The sequence below is a fragment of the Oncorhynchus clarkii genome, chromosome 5, assembly GCF_045791955.1.
Source record: "Oncorhynchus clarkii lewisi isolate Uvic-CL-2024 chromosome 5, UVic_Ocla_1.0, whole genome shotgun sequence".
Lineage (NCBI taxonomy): Eukaryota > Metazoa > Chordata > Actinopteri > Salmoniformes > Salmonidae > Oncorhynchus > Oncorhynchus clarkii.
Window position 1 is genome coordinate 9,881,934 of NC_092151.1, and position 17,878 is coordinate 9,899,811.

The 17,878-nt window shown below is 40.2% G+C and overlaps 2 protein-coding genes across 3 annotated transcripts; one reads left to right on the forward strand and one right to left on the reverse strand.

The window, feature by feature from the left end:
• Window positions 1-460: 460 nt before the first annotated feature.
• On the reverse strand, window positions 461-12,589 carry LOC139408316 (gamma-secretase subunit Aph-1b). Its single transcript, XM_071152042.1, has 7 exons — window positions 12,019-12,589; window positions 11,489-11,659; window positions 9,143-9,216; window positions 6,434-6,556; window positions 4,626-4,753; window positions 2,857-2,980; window positions 461-1,925 (listed from the first exon to the last, which is right to left on the reverse strand). The coding sequence occupies exons 1-7, from the start codon at window positions 12,129-12,131 to the stop codon at window positions 1,894-1,896; spliced, it is 765 nt and encodes a 254-aa protein (XP_071008143.1). The 5' UTR covers window positions 12,132-12,589; the 3' UTR covers window positions 461-1,893.
• Window positions 12,590-14,864: 2,275 nt separating this feature from the next.
• On the forward strand, window positions 14,865-17,472 carry LOC139408317 (E3 ubiquitin-protein ligase TRIM35-like). 2 transcript variants are annotated; one of them, XM_071152045.1, is made up of 7 exons: window positions 14,865-15,010; window positions 15,150-15,558; window positions 15,834-15,929; window positions 16,108-16,338; window positions 16,454-16,476; window positions 16,561-16,679; window positions 16,795-17,472. In XM_071152045.1, the coding sequence occupies exons 1-7, from the start codon at window positions 14,928-14,930 to the stop codon at window positions 17,367-17,369; spliced, it is 1,536 nt and encodes a 511-aa protein (XP_071008146.1). In that variant the 5' UTR covers window positions 14,865-14,927; the 3' UTR covers window positions 17,370-17,472. The 2 variants fall into 2 exon arrangements, with proteins under 2 accessions (XP_071008146.1, XP_071008145.1); XM_071152044.1 differs by having other exon boundaries at window positions 14,982-15,558; window positions 16,084-16,338.
• The last annotated feature ends 406 nt before the right edge of the window (window positions 17,473-17,878 follow it).

Here is a 17,878-nt window from a genome sequence, read left to right on the forward strand (position 1 = left end):
AGTAATAATTATTTTTACTCTATAACCACTCAGTTGTAGAGTAAAAAAGGCCACCGTTTAATGACTGACCACAATACTATTAGAGTACGGGCATATTCATTAGTGCACACCGTAGAAAAACGTTTTGCAACAAAAACGAGTTTCTTATTGGTTCAGGTAGTCCAGCACCGTTTAGTGACTGACCACAATACTATTAGAGTACGGTCATATTCATTAGTGCACACCGTAGAAAAACGTTTTGCAACAAAAACGAGTTTCTTATTGGTTCAGGTAGTCCCGCACCGTTTAGTGACTGACCACAATACTATTAGAGTACGGTCATATTCATTAGTGCACACCGTAGAAAAACGTTTTGCAACAAAAACGAGTTTCTTATTGGTTCAGGGAGTCCCGCATCGGTTAGTGTCTAGTGAATATGATTCCGTCGTCTTTTTCACCTGTATTTGATGGATCAAGGTCAAGAACATTATCATTTTATTTGCATAATAAAAAAAATAAAATACCTTACATAATGTGTACCAGTGGGGGCTGCTGAGGGGAGGATGGCTCATATTGTCTGGAATGGAGCTAAATGGAACAGCATCAAAAATTCAGTTTGATGTATTTGAAAACATTCCACTGATTCAGCGTTAGCCATTACCACTAGCCCGTCCTCCCCAACTAAGGTGCCACCAACCTCCTGTGATGTGTACATGTGTCCTACACATGGCAGTGTCTGCCAGGGCAGATAATGCATAATGTTGCATACCGTTGTATGTGTGTATAATAGGGTTTCCAAACTAGGGGATTTAAAAATGGGAGTCACGATCGATAATTGGTGATTGGTTCATAGAACCTGGGTTAAAATCAGTTTTCTTCCAAGGTTCTTTTCTACACAGAAGATCATACATTATTGCCTGACGATCTTCTGCATTTCCTAATACATTTCAGTCAATTCAAACCATATGGTTTTCAGATTAAAATACAGTCAAAAATACTGTCAGACTGATTTGTAAGACTGTCATTGACCAAATAAAAAAAGTTAACATTGTCCATTGATTATATATATATATAAAAAAAAATAAATGGTGGCTCGTAATTTTAATAAAAAAATAAAAAAAATTGAAATGAGGTTGAGGGTACAAAAAAAGTTTGGGAATCCCCGGTGAAGAATCTTCATTTGACCAGAGCCAACAGTCTGTTGCACTTTAACTCTACCTACCTGTACAGATTACCTTGACTAACCGGTGCCCCTGCACATTGACTCTGTAACGGTACCCCCTGTATATAGCCTTGCGACTGTTATTTTTACTGCTGATCTTTTATTATTTGTTACTTTTATTTCTTATTGTTTTACTTAGCTATTTTTTTTTTAAACGTATTTTTCTTCAAACTGGATTGTTGGTTAAGGGCTTGTAAGTCAGCATTTCACTGTTGTATTCAGCACATGACAAATAACATTTGATTTGTGCTGCTCTGCCCTTCGCATTACATTAACTAACAAATGATCATTCTTTAAAAAAATTATTATAATAATTCAGTAAACCAAAGATCAATAATTGACGCAAGGGAGTGGATTGATTAAAAGTCCATACAAAAGACAAATCTGCGAAGAGACAAAGAACAAAAAAAAAGGTTGTTTCCTTGCATTGAAAAAAAGCTTACACATGCCTAAGTGTGTGTAAACTAGTGTCATTCAAGCTATATACAGTATGAAGGATTTCCCTTGGTCAGCTCTATTGGTCAGTGAAGTGCTGATTTCTGGGCTCTGATTCAGCCCATCCATATTATGTGGAGATTGGTTGATGTGGAGACTGTGTCGTCTCTTGATTGGCTGCTTTGGTTTGTACACAGCACTGCAGCGACAGAAGCTCCTATTGCCCTTCGACCTCAGAGATCAACATGGAATGTGAATTATGACGACGTCTCCGTATTACTTTTCCTACCTGCAAAACAGACAGACAAAAATAACTTCAGTATGTCAAGAAGTACTTTCTAATTAAGATGACATTGACCTGATACAGTTATGCTGTTTAGGTAGTAAGTCACAAGCTTGGCATGTTTGATGACAGATTAACATGTGGTTACCTGACTATACAACTTGTGACCAACCACGACCAAATTGAACAGGGTTTGATTTGCTCCAGACCAGTTGAGAGGATCCACCACACTTTGGTGCGTCGGTGTCACTTTATAGCTCTACTTAATTATAAGGTTTCAGCTGCTGTGGACTTATATGGTTCATATACTGCACCAATCACCTAGCTGTCAAATATTACCATGGCTATAGTGGACATTCAAGTCAGTAGAAAGGGCATTTTAATGACGTTATGTTGAGGTCAGAAGACCTCTTTTACAAGGGAGACCTGCGTGTATTATGCACATATAAAAGTGGTGTCATCAGGCCCACTCTTACGGACCAATAGAGGTACATTCTAAATTTCAAGAAGAGTGCCAGTCCACATGAACATAACCTCAACGGTTTCATTATTTATTTCAGCCAAGTGGCTCATTTATATTTGAATGAATCCTTATTTTACAAAGGCAAGTTGACTGAGAACAATGACTTGGGGAGGAGCAGCAGCAGAGAGGAGATGGAACTAATCTGTTTAACGACAGATCCTCTACCAACGCTCCAATGGAGTGACATTCAGCAAACAAAGTGGGCCTTTAGACCGATAACCACAGAGACGTGTTCATTGGGGAACACCGCTACAAAACATATTGCAACCAAAAACGAGGGGTTTCTTAACAGACAACTAAAAAAAGGGTAGTTGCCTCCCTGTTTCAGGAAGTTGTCTTCAGTTTGGTGCCTAATGAACAGGACCCAGGGCTTAGTACAGCTGCTGTATCAGATAGGCTTGAGGCGGGTCTTACACGTCCAGAGAAGAGTGATGTTGTGCAGGGAGCCACCGGAGGAGAAGAAGGCCCAGACGGCCATCAGCAGCATGATGGCGTAGACCGGGAGAATGCTGCCCACGTAGAACGGGTTCAACAGAGACTGGCACCGAGAGAGAGAGAGAGAGATACCATGAGAGACTGAAAACCAGATTCAAGAAAAATCAGGGCTGTGTTCACTAACGGCACCGCGTAGCAAAACATTTTGCAATGGAAAATGAAAACAAATTCGTAATTGAGAGTTCACTCGGTTTAAAAAAAAACATTTATCCTCTACTGAACATGAACGATTATTAGCTAAACACCAAATGCATGTCTACTACGAACAGAGACTTCAAACATATTCTGGGAAATTATTCATAAAAGCAATACAAATATACTGCTTTTTTATTTTAATGAATGCAGATGCCACTCAGGATGATAAAACAGAGAATCATAAGTCACAATTTATTCAGAAGTTATTCATTAACCATTTTTCTGTCTTTGACAAAAAAAAAAAAAAAAGTATCCTAAGCATGACATGAGAACACTTTTGATTGGAGCCCCAGACCACACTCATCACATTGGTAGTAGTAGCAGCATTAATATAATGAGCTCTGTAACCCTTGGTAAACGAGAGCCTTCGGTGCCTGCAGTAGAATCAGTGTAGGGTGAAGTTGCCCCTAGGACACTGATCTTCAGGATTTCCCCCCACTAATGGTTAAGGTTAGGATTGGGGGAGGGGAAGCGCATCCTAAAACTTCCCCCTGAATGAGTACAATCCCTTATAGAGGGAGAACAGAACATTCCTGTGCAGTGTTCTAGAAAGATGTCCAGGCTCAGGTTCTCTGGTCACGCCCCCCCCCCCCCCCCAATCGCCCAACACACAGTGTCTACGTTCCAAATGGCACGCTGTTCCCCACCTATATAGTATACTACTTTTCATCAGGGCCCCTTTGTAAAAAGTAGTGCACTATATAGGGAATAGGGTGTCATTTGAAACGCTACAAAATCATTAGCATGTATATAATGAATGACTATATTTCTGTGACATCGTGGTCTGAATAGAGTGCTGTTTTTTTTTGTGAGACTGGAGGAGATTGTTCATCTACAACATGGCCCTCTAAAATGGTGTGTCAATCTCTAGAAAAATGAATTGCCAGTCTCATTTATGCACGACTTATCATATAAAAGATTTAATACAAACATAATTAGGATTTATGAGGAATCGATTCAACAAATTCTGAAATTAATAAGACAAACTTTAACTTATTCAGTCTTTAGCTGGATTTTTTTTGTCAAATTGCTTCAAAAATGGACAATACAGTCAGGTATAGAGTTGTTAAACACAAGCTAACAACCCCCTCCTGTGACTGATTCATGCTAGTGCAACTCATGATGGCATGGGTGACAGACAGGTTGGTTGACAACGTCACGATTCTGAGCGGTCAGACAGCTAGCAATAACGACAAGCTACCGCAACGTGGGGAATCGTAGGTGACTCGTTTCAGCTAGTTGTATCTCGCTATTGATACCCATGTCTTGTTTTGATGTGTTTTGACTGATTTCATGTGAAATGCTAATATGGCTAAAATTAGCCAGCTAGCTAACCAACAACTGTAACAATTTTTTTGAGAGAACAAGTGCAAATGCATTTATGTTTGGAGACAAAATATAATTTACATGTTGTCAACAATCTAAGCCAACCGTTGCGCACGTGTTGTTTTCTTTCGCTAAACAACCAACCCTGTGTGTGTGTCTACACTCACCAGGCTGAAGACCATCAGGTGGACACAGAGCACCACAGCGATCACCCACCATCTCTTCCTCTCACAGCCCTCAAAGAACACCACCCCCCAGAAGGTGTGGAGCATCGTCAGCGCCAGGGTCATCAGGGCTACAGGGGGGCAAAGGTCAAAGAGGTCATCAGTCACAGAAGTGGCGCACTTAATTTGTTTTGTTGCTAGTGCACAAAGTGTGTACTCAAGTCCTTTTACATTTTTTTCTCATAAGTCCTGTGCTAAAGAAGTTAAGTGTGCAAAAGCCATTCTATACTTGTCTATTCATGACAAGCACACAATGATTGCAAAGTAATACAAGGCTCGGGTGTAGACAGTATACAACAAGTAGAGATTATGAGGAACTTCCACAGGAATATAAAGGCTGCCAGACAGACCAGTGAACGTGCAGACAGTAGTGGCAAGTCAAATTAAAGGACTTAAGTACTTTTTCAAGCACTAATATTTATTTTCCAGGACTATCAATTTCTAATAGTTCCTATTATGCAATTGTTTCTAGTCACCACCAGATGGCAGTAACACAACCTCATGAAAAAAAAAGGTAACCTTGTAAGTTCTACTTAATAATACGTGTTTCACTATATACATGAGTAGTAAGTCAGTACTGATGGTGTAATGATGAGCAGAGTTTTGGCTACCCAGACTATTTGCATTGCTGCACCCCCGCACCTACATGTTTCCTCAATTACCTCGACACCGGTGCCCTCGCACATTGACTCTGTACCAGTACCCCCTGTATTTTAAAAATATTTGTTACTTTTTTTAAACCTTTATTTAACTAGGCAAGTCAGTTAAGAACAAATTCTTATTTTCAATGACGGCCTAGGAACAGTGGGTTAACTCGGGGGTTTGAACTCGCAACCTTCCGGTTACTAGTCCAACGCTCTAACCACTAGGCTACCCTGCCACCCCAGTATATAGTCTCGCTATTGCTTTTTTCCAGCTGCTCTCTTATTTTTCTCTCTTACTTTTTTGAAGGTATTTTCTTAAAACTGCATTGTTGGTTAAGGGCTTGTAAAGTAAGCATTTCACTGTCTACACCTGTTGTATTCGGTGCATGTGACATAACATTTGATTTGCCTACTGGTAAAAACACTTATTTAAAAAAAAAAAAAATTCAGGCAGTCGGGAATTTACTACTTAAGAAAAAACATCTTGCTTCCGACTGGCAGCTTTAGTGGTGTCGCCGGACGGGAGAAGGGCGGGTGAGCTGTGTGAGGAAAAGTGGATGTGAATGTCCACCAGAATGGCAGGATTAAGGCTGCCGCTTGATAAAGCGCAGTATTGCGGGCACAGTGATGTAGCAGTAAAAATGGTAGGTTAACCAGACTGAACAAAAATATAAAAACACACCATGTTAAAGTGTTGGTCCCGTGTTTCATGAGCTGACAAATCCTCCCGAGAAACTTTCCATACGCACAAAAGGCAAGGTTGAATCTATATTTGCCTGGCATTTTAGCAGTCAGTGCCTAATCAGTCAGTTCTGTACCTGCCTGGCTGAGTGGCAGTCTGAGTGGAATGAGCATGCTTGCCTGACAAGCAGAATGCAAAACACGTGAGGAAATAAAACTCGGTAGAAATGAATTCGTACGACCAATACATTTTTTTTATATTACCATATTTGATCATTTTCTGTTCGCCTCACATTTTAATTCAAGTACTTTTCAAGTACCAACTTGAGAAAATTTCTGATTTATAAGTTATTCCAGTACTTTTTCAGAGTGCCAAATTCAAGTACTTTAAGCACCTTGTGCAAACCCTGACAGACAGACACATACCTGAGGTGATGAAGTAGTACTGGGAGTCTCCAAACATGCCCACTGTCCCTGGGCCCAGAGAGTCAGAGAGAGTGTTGATCATGGAGAAGGCTCCGCTCATGATGCCAAAGCCCAGTCCAGCCACTTTAGAGATAGACAAACAATCAACTGCTAGACCTACATAGTCAACATCACAGTCAATGACTAGACATGCAGCATATAATTAACATTATTTGAGTATTTTTTGTGACATTTTGATCAAGTTGTCAATGTGGAGCTTTTAGAGAGTTTCTTGTAGCATTAAATCTTATCAATAAATAGATTCTCAATGTTGATTACAAAAATAATTAAAATCATATCAAAAACCGATAATAATTTTATTTATTTTTATTTTTATTTTTTTATTTTACCTTTATTTTACTAGGCAAGTCAGTTAAGAACAAAATTCTTATTTTCAATGACGGCCTAGGAACAGTGGGTTAACTGCCTTGTTCAGGGGCAGAACGACAGATTTTGTACCTTGTCAGCTCTGGGATTTGAACTTGCAACCTTTCGGTTACAAGTCCAATGCTCTAACCACTAGGCTACCCTGCCGCCCTCACTACAGTGAGCTTCCACTTACATTTTACCTCTGCGGTGTGTTATTTAGACAAGCAGGTCTCAAGAGTGTTTGCACATCAACGGAGAATTATGCAGGGTTGGGTACATTTTATTGGTGCTAACAACACAAAGATCTGATTAAGAAAGAGACATTTGAAATCTTGCTCTGACTCACTTTATGCCTCAATGCCAAGGTACATGATCATAAATACTGACCTTTGCCATTCCCTTAGAAAGACTTGCCCTAGAAGTAACCATATTAGCTGTCCAGATCAAAAGAACCATACAGATAGATACACATGGGTGTATGAAATGACAAATACTTAATATTGAGGTTTAACTTCTTTGGGGTAGGGGGCAGTATTGGGTAGCTTGGATGAAAAACGTGCCCAAATTAAGTTGCCAGCTACTCAGCCGTAAAAGCTAGAATATGTATATAATTAGTAGATTTGGATAGAAAACACTGAAGTTTCTAAAACTGTTTGAATGATGTCTGTGAGTATAACAGAACTCATATGGCAGGCAAAAACCTTGAGAAAAAATACAACCAGGAAGTGGGAAATCTGAGGTTTGTAGTTTTTCAACTCAGCCCCCATTGAAGATAGTGGGATATTAGTGATGTTTCACTTCCCAAGGCTTCCATTAGATTGTCAACAGTATTTAGAACCCGTTTTGAGGATTCTACTCTAAAGGAGGGGCTCATAAGAGCTCATTGAGTGAGTGGTCTTGCAGAGTGCCACAGCCTAGGTCTGGCGCGCTCACGTGAAAGGTAGCTACGTTCTACTTCATTTGTACAAAGGAATTGTCCGGTTGGAACATTAATGAAGTTTTATGTTAAAAACATCCTAAAGATTGATTCCATACTTAGTTTGGCATGTTTCTACGGGCTGTAACAGAACTTTTTGAACTTTTCGTACGACGTTTGGCGCGACCTGAACGCGCTTTTGGATTTGTTTACCAAACGCCCTAACAAAAGAAGATATTTGGACATAACTGATGGACATTATCAAACAAAGCAAACATTTATGGTGGAACTGGGATTCCTGGGAGTGCATTCTGATGAAGATCAAAGGTAAGTGAATATTTTAAATGCTATTTCTGGGTAATGTTGACTACCCAATATTGCGGGTATCTTTTTTTGCTGCTTTGTTGTCTAAAGGCTGCACTCAGATTATTGCATGGTTTGCTTTCTCCGTAAAGTTTTTTTGAAATCTGACACAGCGGTTGCATTAAGGAGAAGTTTATCTAAAGTTCCATGTATAATAGTCGTATCTTTATCAATGTTTATTATGAGTATTTCTGTAAATTGATGTGGCTCTCTGCACAATCACTGCATGTTTTAGAACTACTGAACGTAACGCGCCAAAGTCAACTCAGACTTTTTTTATTTAAATATGAACTTTATCAAACAAAACATACATGTATTTTGTAACATGAAGTCCTATGAGTGTCATCTGATGAAGATCAAAGGTTAGTGATTCATTTTATCTCTATTTCTGCTTTTTGTGACTCCTCTCTTTGGCTGGAATAAATGGCTGTGTTTTTCTGTGGCTTGGTGGTGACCTAACATAATCGTTTGTAGTGCTTTCGCTGTTAATTCTTTTTGAAATGACACTGTGGCTGGATTAATGAGAAATGTATCTTTAAAATGGTGTGAAATACTTGTATGCTTGAGGAATTCTAATCATGAGATTTTTGTTGCTTTGAATTTGGTGCCCTGAACTTTCACTGGCTGTTGCGGGGGGGGGGGGGGTTCCAGTCCTAGACAGGTTAATGGGAGTTTAGTACGGTCATGAATCTTTGCCTGGGTTCACCTGTCAACAATCACAGCGGTAGAGGGTAAGATTAGTTCAGTGTTGAGCACCAGCCAGCGGATTAGTCGAACTCATATCACCTAGCATTCCGCTGACAATGATAGGCTACATGCACTTCCAAAATCATACCCGATTGGCCCACAGTGGTAATACCAAGTTGAATGGTCAACATAAAGAGGTGTCCTTAAAGCCAAGTAAGATGATAGTTGTCTGTCATGTGACTATATACACACACAAACGGTCACATATTTAAATCAGTTAATTAAGTATTTAATTAATATGTTAAAGTAAATAAAACGTAAAGATAATGGTATACCATAGGCCATTTCCCGGACTGAAAGGGGGGGGCCGTCTTCTTCACTGATGGCTGCCAGTCCCTCATTTGCCTTCCTGATGATACAGCGGAAAGAAGATGTTAATAGCAGTAACACAGTGGAAACGTTATCACAAAAATATCCGTGTTTTTGTGTTCTGAAAAAAGTAACAATGTAGCCCACAGACCACAAATACAACTTGTACTGATGAGTATTTACTTTGTAGTCAGATATGGCTAAGAATGGCGCCGGCAGATGGTGACCCGCCTTGGGCTCCGATAAAACATTGCAGATTTTCAAGCACAAGATTTTCACTGTATCCTGCAATCACACCTGCAACCCTGTACGTGTGACTATTAAAACACTTGAGTCTGAGAATTCTCCATTTAGAAGTCACACTAACAGGATTTATGACAACCCCATAACTTTGGACGCTGTAAAACGGCTAAGATGTTGACATGTATTCTATGTTGTATATTATGTTGTATATGTATACTATATGTATACTGCACGACAGCTTCCTCATCCCTGGTCATGCAAAGTGTAGGAATACCGATTTGCAAAGAAATCAAAACAAAAATAAGTGTTTCTTATTGGACAAATTCAGGTAAGTCCCTCACCTATTGAGCCGGTTTACTTCCTAGTGAATACTCCCCTGGTTGTACATTGATGCCTGGGCAGGCCTGTTAAGTCATAGTTAAGGGGGGAAATAATCTATACTGTTACACATTGCAATATTATTATTATTATTTTGGGGGAGGGGTGATATATATCAATATTTGACTTCAAGTAGCTAACGCTGCTGTAGGTAGCATTAGTTAGCGCTAGTCAGTTGTACCGGCACCACAATGTCAGTATTTTTCATCCTATAGCTTGTTCTCCATCTTTTTAAATAACTAGCCAACATGTTCAACACTTATTTCCATGAGAAATCAAAACTAATTTGCTCAAGCTCTTTCGTCTCTCTGCAGCAGACATAGTGAGCAGCTGTATGACAGAGGGACTTATTGTTGGAGCCAAAGCACAGAGAATCTGGGAGCATATTTTCATTCATGGGCAATAATGACAAAACACCAGGTAAAAAACAAGGTATTATTTTAGAATCTGAACTCAATTTTGAATCACACATTAGGAATGTGAACAAAATAGCTTTTTAACTAACTGAGGAACATTGCCAAGGTGCAGCCGTTTCTCTCTCAGGCTGATAGACTCATCTGTGCTTTTATTACAAGCAGGCTTGACTACTGCAATGCTCTCCTGTCTGGTCTACCCAAGAAAGCCATTGGTCAACTGCAAAACAGGTACTGACCAAGACCAGACGACGAGCACACATTACACCGGTTTTAAGGTCTCTGAGTTTTAGAATACATGTTTAAGATTTTTTAAGAGTCCACGATTGTGCACCCCAATACATGTCAGACATGCTTTTAAGTTATGTACCCAGTAGATTCCTCAGGCACTGGTCTTTTAACCATCCCAAAGCCTAGGACCAAGAGGCATGGAGAAGCAGCCTTTAGTTACTATGCCTCCAGCCTCTGGAACAGCCTGCCAGAGAACCTGGGGGGGACAAAACTGTAGACATATTTAAAAGAAATGTGCTTTTCAGTCTTTTGTTTTTTATTATTATTTTGTTTTTTTGCCCTCTTACGTTTGTTGTGTAGTAAATATTTCAGTATTTATTCTCATTGTTTTTCATTGTTTTTTTTCTCCTGTGAAAGCACATTATGTTGCATTCCATGTTTGAAATGTGCTGTATAAAGAAATCACATTTTATTTGTCACATGCACCAAATACAACAGGTGAAAAGCCCTTAACCAACAATGCAGCTAAGAAAAATAAGTGTTAAAAAAGTATTTACTAAAATAAACTGAAGTAGTGAGGCTGTATACAGAGAGTACCGGTTACAGAGTCAATGTGCGGTGGCACAGGTTAGTCAAGGTAAGTCGACGTAACATGTACAGGTTGATTTGATGTGGTCTATAATGGATTTAACAGACTAGGACTCACATTCACACAGAGTATGGTCTTGGATCAGGTCTATCCTGTTTATGTAATCTTATTTACTATAATCTAAAAGGCAAAACTGATCCTAGATGTGCGTGTATGACTTCACAGCAAGACAGACAAGACATAAAGCCCAACTCTGGACCAGTTCCAGTGCTTGTCTTCATTGTTCCCCTCTAATCAGGGACTGATTTAGACCTGGCACACCAGGTGGGTGCAATTAATGATCAGGTAGAACATAAAACCAGCAGGCTCCGCACCTCTTAGGGTCAGAGTTGAGGACCCCTGCCAGAGTGAGATAGCATGATAAAGACAGCAAAAGAATGAGATGTGTGTACGCTGACCTGAGCAGCCTGTAGTATGCGAAGCGGAACACCTCCTGCAGTATGACTGAGAAAATACTGCCAAATATGAGCAGGTTTTTCTGCAGGGTCAGGTCCTGGGCATTGGTGGCCTTTGTGGCTATGAACCACACCAGAGAGGACAGCAGTAAGGACACCAGCCAGAAGAAGGCCCTGAAGAGAGAGAGAAACAGTTGTCATTGTTGATGCAATGAAGCACACCAGTGAACATTTCACTATCTTACTAGCTTCCAAAAACGTATCATGGCATATTTAACATACATAAACTCTTTTGAAAAATGTACTTATGGATGTAATTATAGGGTTAATAATTAGGGATACATTTAGGTGGCCATTTTTCATTGAGAAAATATTCCCTACCCAATTTCGAAATTGTACTTTGTGCGTTCCACTACAACTTAACATTTTAAAAAAAGATCAGTTAGGAACCACTGATCTAGGTCTATTATCATTTGTCAAACCAACTTGAAATAACAAATCCACAAGTTATCAACAATAACATAATAGCTTACCCTGCAATTAGAATGATGACTCGCAATGGGTCTTTGGCGATAGTGAAAATAAATAGGGAAAACGCTGGCCCAAACGCAATGAACGCACACCCAAAAAACACTGCAGCAGTCATTGCAACTATCTAAACTTGTTCTTCTTGGCTAGCCCGTAAAAAAAAAAATCAGCACGCTAACGTTAGCGGATTAATAACGAGGTGAAATGATAATTATCATAAGATAAACGCCCACTGGTTTGCTAGTTAGTCTCTAGAAATTGAGAAAGCAAGTCTGTTTCAAAATAGCGGGCTATGTTTCTCTAGCTAAAATTAACGTTAGCTATCAGTGCAGAAGATAAACTTCATACCGATATCCATTGCTATCTAGCAATACATTTACAATAATTTAATTATTTTCTTTAGCATAAATCTTTAAGTAGCTATACTTCCTTTTCGGTCAGCGATTTTATTGATCGATATTTTAATATTTAGATCCCTCCATGCTCTCATTTCCTAGCTAAGCTTTTTGTTTGTCGAATTTTGTACTTCCGTGTTTGACAATTTGCAACCACGTGACCTTTTTGGCCAGTGCGCGCGTTGAATACGAAAAATAAAATATATTTTTTATTTTATTTTAACTGTTCTTCAACAAGGCATTGTAGAAGTGGCAGCAACAAGTTGAAATGGGAGTTCAATTTATATTTTAAATATAAAATTGGGAACACTAACTAAATCATAATTACAAAACACTATCAATAAAATATATCAATACAATAGATGTTCATCATCAGGAAATCAGCAGGCTGGTATGGTGCTGAAAAGGAAACGCGCAGTCCTGCAGTGGATCAGGTCCAATTTAGGTGAGTGGGTCTGGCGTAGACTAACATACGATAATTGAGGCGGGAGCATATGGCAGTAGGGGTCAGTTTGTAGTTAGAGAACTTGTAAAGGACCTTGTGAGACATTCCCTGTTTAGAGTGATAAGAGATCCATGGATCTAAGTAGGAGGTGTAGTCCGTGCCCACGATGGTGTCTGATTGAATGATGGTTAGTGCCGCATGCCACACTGCGAAAGAGGTGGAACTAGACATCGGTTGGCCTTTTCATATTTCTCTATCTATGTTGAACATCTTTGATTTCCCTAGATGTATATTCCTATGATCTTGGTAGTCTGTAGGATACCTTCTGGAGTTCTGTATTGTTATTTGACATGCGTTGTAGTACACGTGGAGGACTTCAGACTTCCTTAACCATCCTATTATGTTGCGGGTCAATTTGACCAATTTCCACTTTTGAGTTGTCTAAAAATACTAGTTAACCTCTTTTTTTTCCTCGTTGAAATTAAATATTTTTTCCTCATTTAGGGTCATGAACATAACTTCAAAATGTGGACACACTGATGTGTTGTGTAATGTCTGTGTAGATTTTGTATAGAAACATGATGTTGTGGGTCATTTTGACCTGGAGGCTTTCATGCATATAGATATTTGCACAGGTCCTTGCTGAAAAAAAAATGAAGTCCATTGTTGTATGGGTCAGATTGACCCTCACAGTTTAACACACTCTAGACAGTCAAAGAACCAAGTAAAAACAGCCAAAACTTGATTTTGTCTTGTCAGACCTTTCAGAAAGAAGAAATACAAAAACATTTGATTTCAAAAACTCTATATTTAAGAACTATTTGTTTAAAATATTTCCATTCTCACAAACAAGCATTTTCTGTTTGGAGCTCATTATGAGTGTCCTTTTCACCCAAACATAATGTGCAAGTTGCACATTTATAATTATGTTTGGGTGAAAAGGAGCTTTCCCAAACTTCCCCTTCTCAGTGTGAGAGCAGCAGATCTCTGACACAGACACTCATAATGAACTCATAATCAGATCTCATAAGTCAGCGGGTCGGTTGACAAATGACCAATAAACATATAAGGAGGGGGAGGAAATAAATCAGTGGCAGCTAGGAGACCGGCGACGACAACCGCCGAGCGCCACCCGAACGGGAAGGGGAGCCACCTTTGGTCGGACTCGTGACAATAGGGAAAGTGGGAAAGTCAACACTGACCATGATCCACTCGAAATTCATCACCAAACCGGGAGGTGGCAGAGGTAAGCATTGCGTTTTGGGACGGATTCCCTGAATCAATGGACGACCAGCCCCAGCATAACAGCGAATGGCCGTTTTATCTCAAAACCACTGTTTGTACAACGATACCATCCACTCAGTAATGAGTGGTGAGAAATACATTTGACACCCACAGAAACGGAAACTCTCCTCTCAACAGTTACAACAGTAATTGCATTAAAAACATTGTATTTCTGGTCGGTTGTATTTTGGAAATGTTGCACAACCGTGTGCTTGAGTTTCAGAACGCATCCATGCTTGGCCTATATCTCGAAGAAAACTAACTACAAAGGTCAAGGTGATGGTGGAAGCGGAACCACTGAGTTGGATGGTGCGTTGAGGAAAGTTAAGGGAAATTAGTGGAAAACTAACATGGGAGAATGGATCAAAACGGGCTAAGGGTGTTAATGAAGATATGCCTCGATCTTGTAATGCCTTGCTCCGGTGTTGGAGTATGTTTCATGGATAAGGATGTGTTTTGGGGGAGATCCATTTGTGGCCAAGGAGATGTTGGAGGACGCACTGGGAAAAGTGTCAATCAAAGTGACCAGAGCCCGGTTTCCCAAAAGTATCTTCAGGTTAAATTCATCTTAAGAACCTTTGTAGTTGCATCGTTAAATCTCCAAGCTGTTTCCCTGCATGTTTTCTGCATTAAATGCCTGTTTTCACCCCACACAGTAGGTGGCAGTATGCACCTCTAACGTATGTTCTGTGGACCGCCATAATATCATAGAAGAACAACTGCAAATGTTCTCCCATCATACACGTGATACAGGAAGTAAAAGTCAGTGAAGCCATTTAAAATGTAGCTAATGTTTAGCTCTCTGCTGTTCAAACAGGACAACGTAGGACACGACAGGACACGACAGGATCTATTTCTCATTACTAGATTAATGTCAACATTTCAGAGCAGACACTGAAGGAGATAAGGAAAGCACACCAAATGTCTTTAGTGTGTTATTAATAAGGGGTTAAGTACATTGCTTCTTATGCTATTACAGACCATTATAGAGAAACAAGTTTGACGGATTCAGAAAAATGGCTTGCGAATCGACTCTCCCAGAGGAGGATCTATCCTGTCCTGTGTGCTGTGACATCTTCAAGGATCCTGTTCTCCTGTCTTGTAGCCACAGCTTCTGTAAAGCCTGTCTGCAGGAATTCTGGAAAGAGAAGGAATGGCAGGAGTGTCCAGTTTGCAGGAGAAGATCGTCAAGGTCTGAGCCTCCCAATAACCGGGCTCTTAAGAACCTATGTGAGGCCTTCTTACAGGAGAGGCGTCGGAGATCTTCAGCAGGGTCTGCGGTGCTCTGCAGTCTGCATGGAGAGAAACTCAAGCTCTTCTGTCTGGAGCATAAACAGCCTATCTGTGTGGTGTGTCGTGATTCAAGGAAACATAAAAAGCATGACTGCATTCCCATAGATGAAGCTGTACAGGATCTTAAGGTAGAGTAAACCAATGATTTTGTTATGTCAGGGCGTTATATAGAAAGTTAACAATAATTTCAACTTCACTGTGAAAGTGAAAAACACAATAGGCCTACAAGTACATTTTTTGCTGACAATATGCATTTATGAACTTCCTTTTCGTGAGCGTAGGTATGTGATCTGGAGTTGTAATTTTTGTAACAAAGTGACTATCCCTCAGCATTTTTTATTCAGTCTTAACTGGAATAAGTGTGTGGTATGGTATTGGACAACAGCCTAGTGTTTAATTCCAGGAGGAACTCGAGCCTACCCTGAAGTCCTTACAGGAGAAATTGGAAGTCTTTAAGAAAGTCAAACTCACTTGTGATAAAACAGCACAGCATATCAAGGTAAGAATGCTGAGTGATGTGACACAAACAGCACTGCATATCAAGGTAAGAATGCTGAGTGATGTGACACAAACAGCACCGCATATCAAGGTAAGAATGCTGAGTGATGTAACAACTGTACAGAGTTGACTGTTCATCCTTGTTACCAAGGTAGAGTTCAAGTGCTCTCTGTCTCCAGAGCCAGGCTAAGGACACAGAGAAAACGATTAAGGAGGACTTTGAGCGGGTTCACCAGTTTCTACGAGAGGAGGAGGAGGCCAAGATAGCTGCCCTGAGGGAGGAAGAGGAGCAGAAGAGCCAGACAATGAAGGTGAAGATTGAAGAGATGAGTGGACAGATATCATCACTTTCAGACAAAATCAAAGCCATAGAGAAAGAGCTGGAAGCTGAAGACATCTCATTCCTGCAGGTACAGATGTCTGTCCCCATAATCATTCAATAATATTAAAGATGGACGCCACAATGAATACTGATTGATCATTAATAACATTGATAGCTAAGCTGCTCTTTTTGTTACTTTGCAGAACTACAATGCCACAATGAAAAGGTAAGTGATCTGCCTCCTGCCTCTCTCTACTCTGTGGTTCTGAACCTAACCCCACAGCAGCAATGACTCCTAAATGTTCTCCAGAACCCAATGCCCACTGCCTGATCCTGTGAGGGTTTCAGGAGCGCTGATAGATGTGGCAAAACACCTGGGCAACCTCATGTTCAGAATCTGGGAGAAAATGAAGGAGATTGTTCAATACAGTGAGTCATTTATTCCAAATAGATTTAATGATCGCTTGACATGTAGGCCGAACGGATGGTTTATTTTGTTCTGTGTTTAGTTTTAACGTGGCGTGTCTCTGTTCTCTCTGTTCAGCGCCGGTGGTTCTGGACCCTAATACTGTGCACTCAAAGGTACTCTGCTCCATGACCTGGATGGGGTATGATGATTGCTTTGTATGGGGTGGTGAGTTCCAGCAGCGTCCTGACAATCCAGAGAGGTTAGCCCAGGGATGGGCCATGGGCTCTGAGGGCTTTACCTCAGGGACACACAGTTGGGACATTGAGATTGATGACGAGTATTGGTTTGCAGGTGTGGCCACTGAGTCTGTCAATAGGTCTGATCCTAGAGATGAGGTCTGGGGTGTTAGCCATGTTGATAGTTTTAATACAGATTATAAGGAAGACTTTGATTATGTATATAAAGTAAGTTGCCCAAATACTGAAACCATTTACCTCCCCGTGAGACACAACTCCAGAGTTAAGGACAGGATCAGAGTTCAGCTGGACAGGGACAGAGGAGAGCTATCATTCTACGACATTGCTAATAACACACATATACACACACGCACACACGCATTCACTGGGAGAATATTTCCATTTTTTTCAGTGCGTGACGGTCTGAGGATTTTACCAGCGAGGGCCTCTATAACAGTGGAACAGAACATTTAGGGCTGTCGGAAAACGTGTGGTGAGCTGGCATTTACCCCAGTCAGTTTCATCGGGTTGCAACACCCTACTACTGTTAATTTGAAATAATAAAAATATTGACAAAGTGTGGAAACTAATGTTTTTTTGGGGGGGGGGCAGATTTGTCTTGTGATTAGTCATCTTGCACACTGTTCATCTGTGCTGCGGTTGTGTGCATCTTAACCAATCACATTCAAGCTCTACTCTTTCTTCTTAAATTTGAAAACATATCACTCCCAATAGAAATAAGTAACTCAAATGCAATGTAAAAAGTCATTTAGCAGGCGCTCTTATCCGGAGAGACTTAAATGAGCAAGGCACTTAAGCTCATTTGAGGGCACAGACAGATTTTGAAAGTCATGAAAACTAAACCAACTGACGTCAGGAAAATGTGAACGTGTTCAAATTTGATTCAAGATTCAGCTTGACTACTTAATCTTTAATACTTTTCTATCCAAATGATTTACTGAAATGAACCTCTGTACACTGAT

Coding starts and splice junctions, on each gene's coding strand:
- LOC139408317 (XM_071152045.1), top strand. CDS start 14,928: ATGTTTAGCTCTCTGCTGTTCAAACAGGACAACGTAGGACACGACAGG. Junction 16,477..16,560: donor TACAATGCCACAATGAAAAG/GTAAGTGATCTG, acceptor AATGTTCTCCAG/AACCCAATGCCCACTGCCTG. Junction 16,680..16,794: donor GAAGGAGATTGTTCAATACA/GTGAGTCATTTA, acceptor CTCTCTGTTCAG/CGCCGGTGGTTCTGGACCCT.
- LOC139408316 (XM_071152042.1), bottom strand. CDS start 12,131: ATGACTGCTGCAGTGTTTTTTGGGTGTGCGTTCATTGCGTTTGGGCCA. Junction 2,981..4,625: donor ACCTGATGGTCTTCAGCCTG/GTGAGTGTAGAC, acceptor TCTCGGTGCCAG/TCTCTGTTGAACCCGTTCTA. Junction 1,926..2,856: donor CATCACTCTTCTCTGGACGT/GTAAGACCCGCC, acceptor TCTGTTTTGCAG/GTAGGAAAAGTAATACGGAG.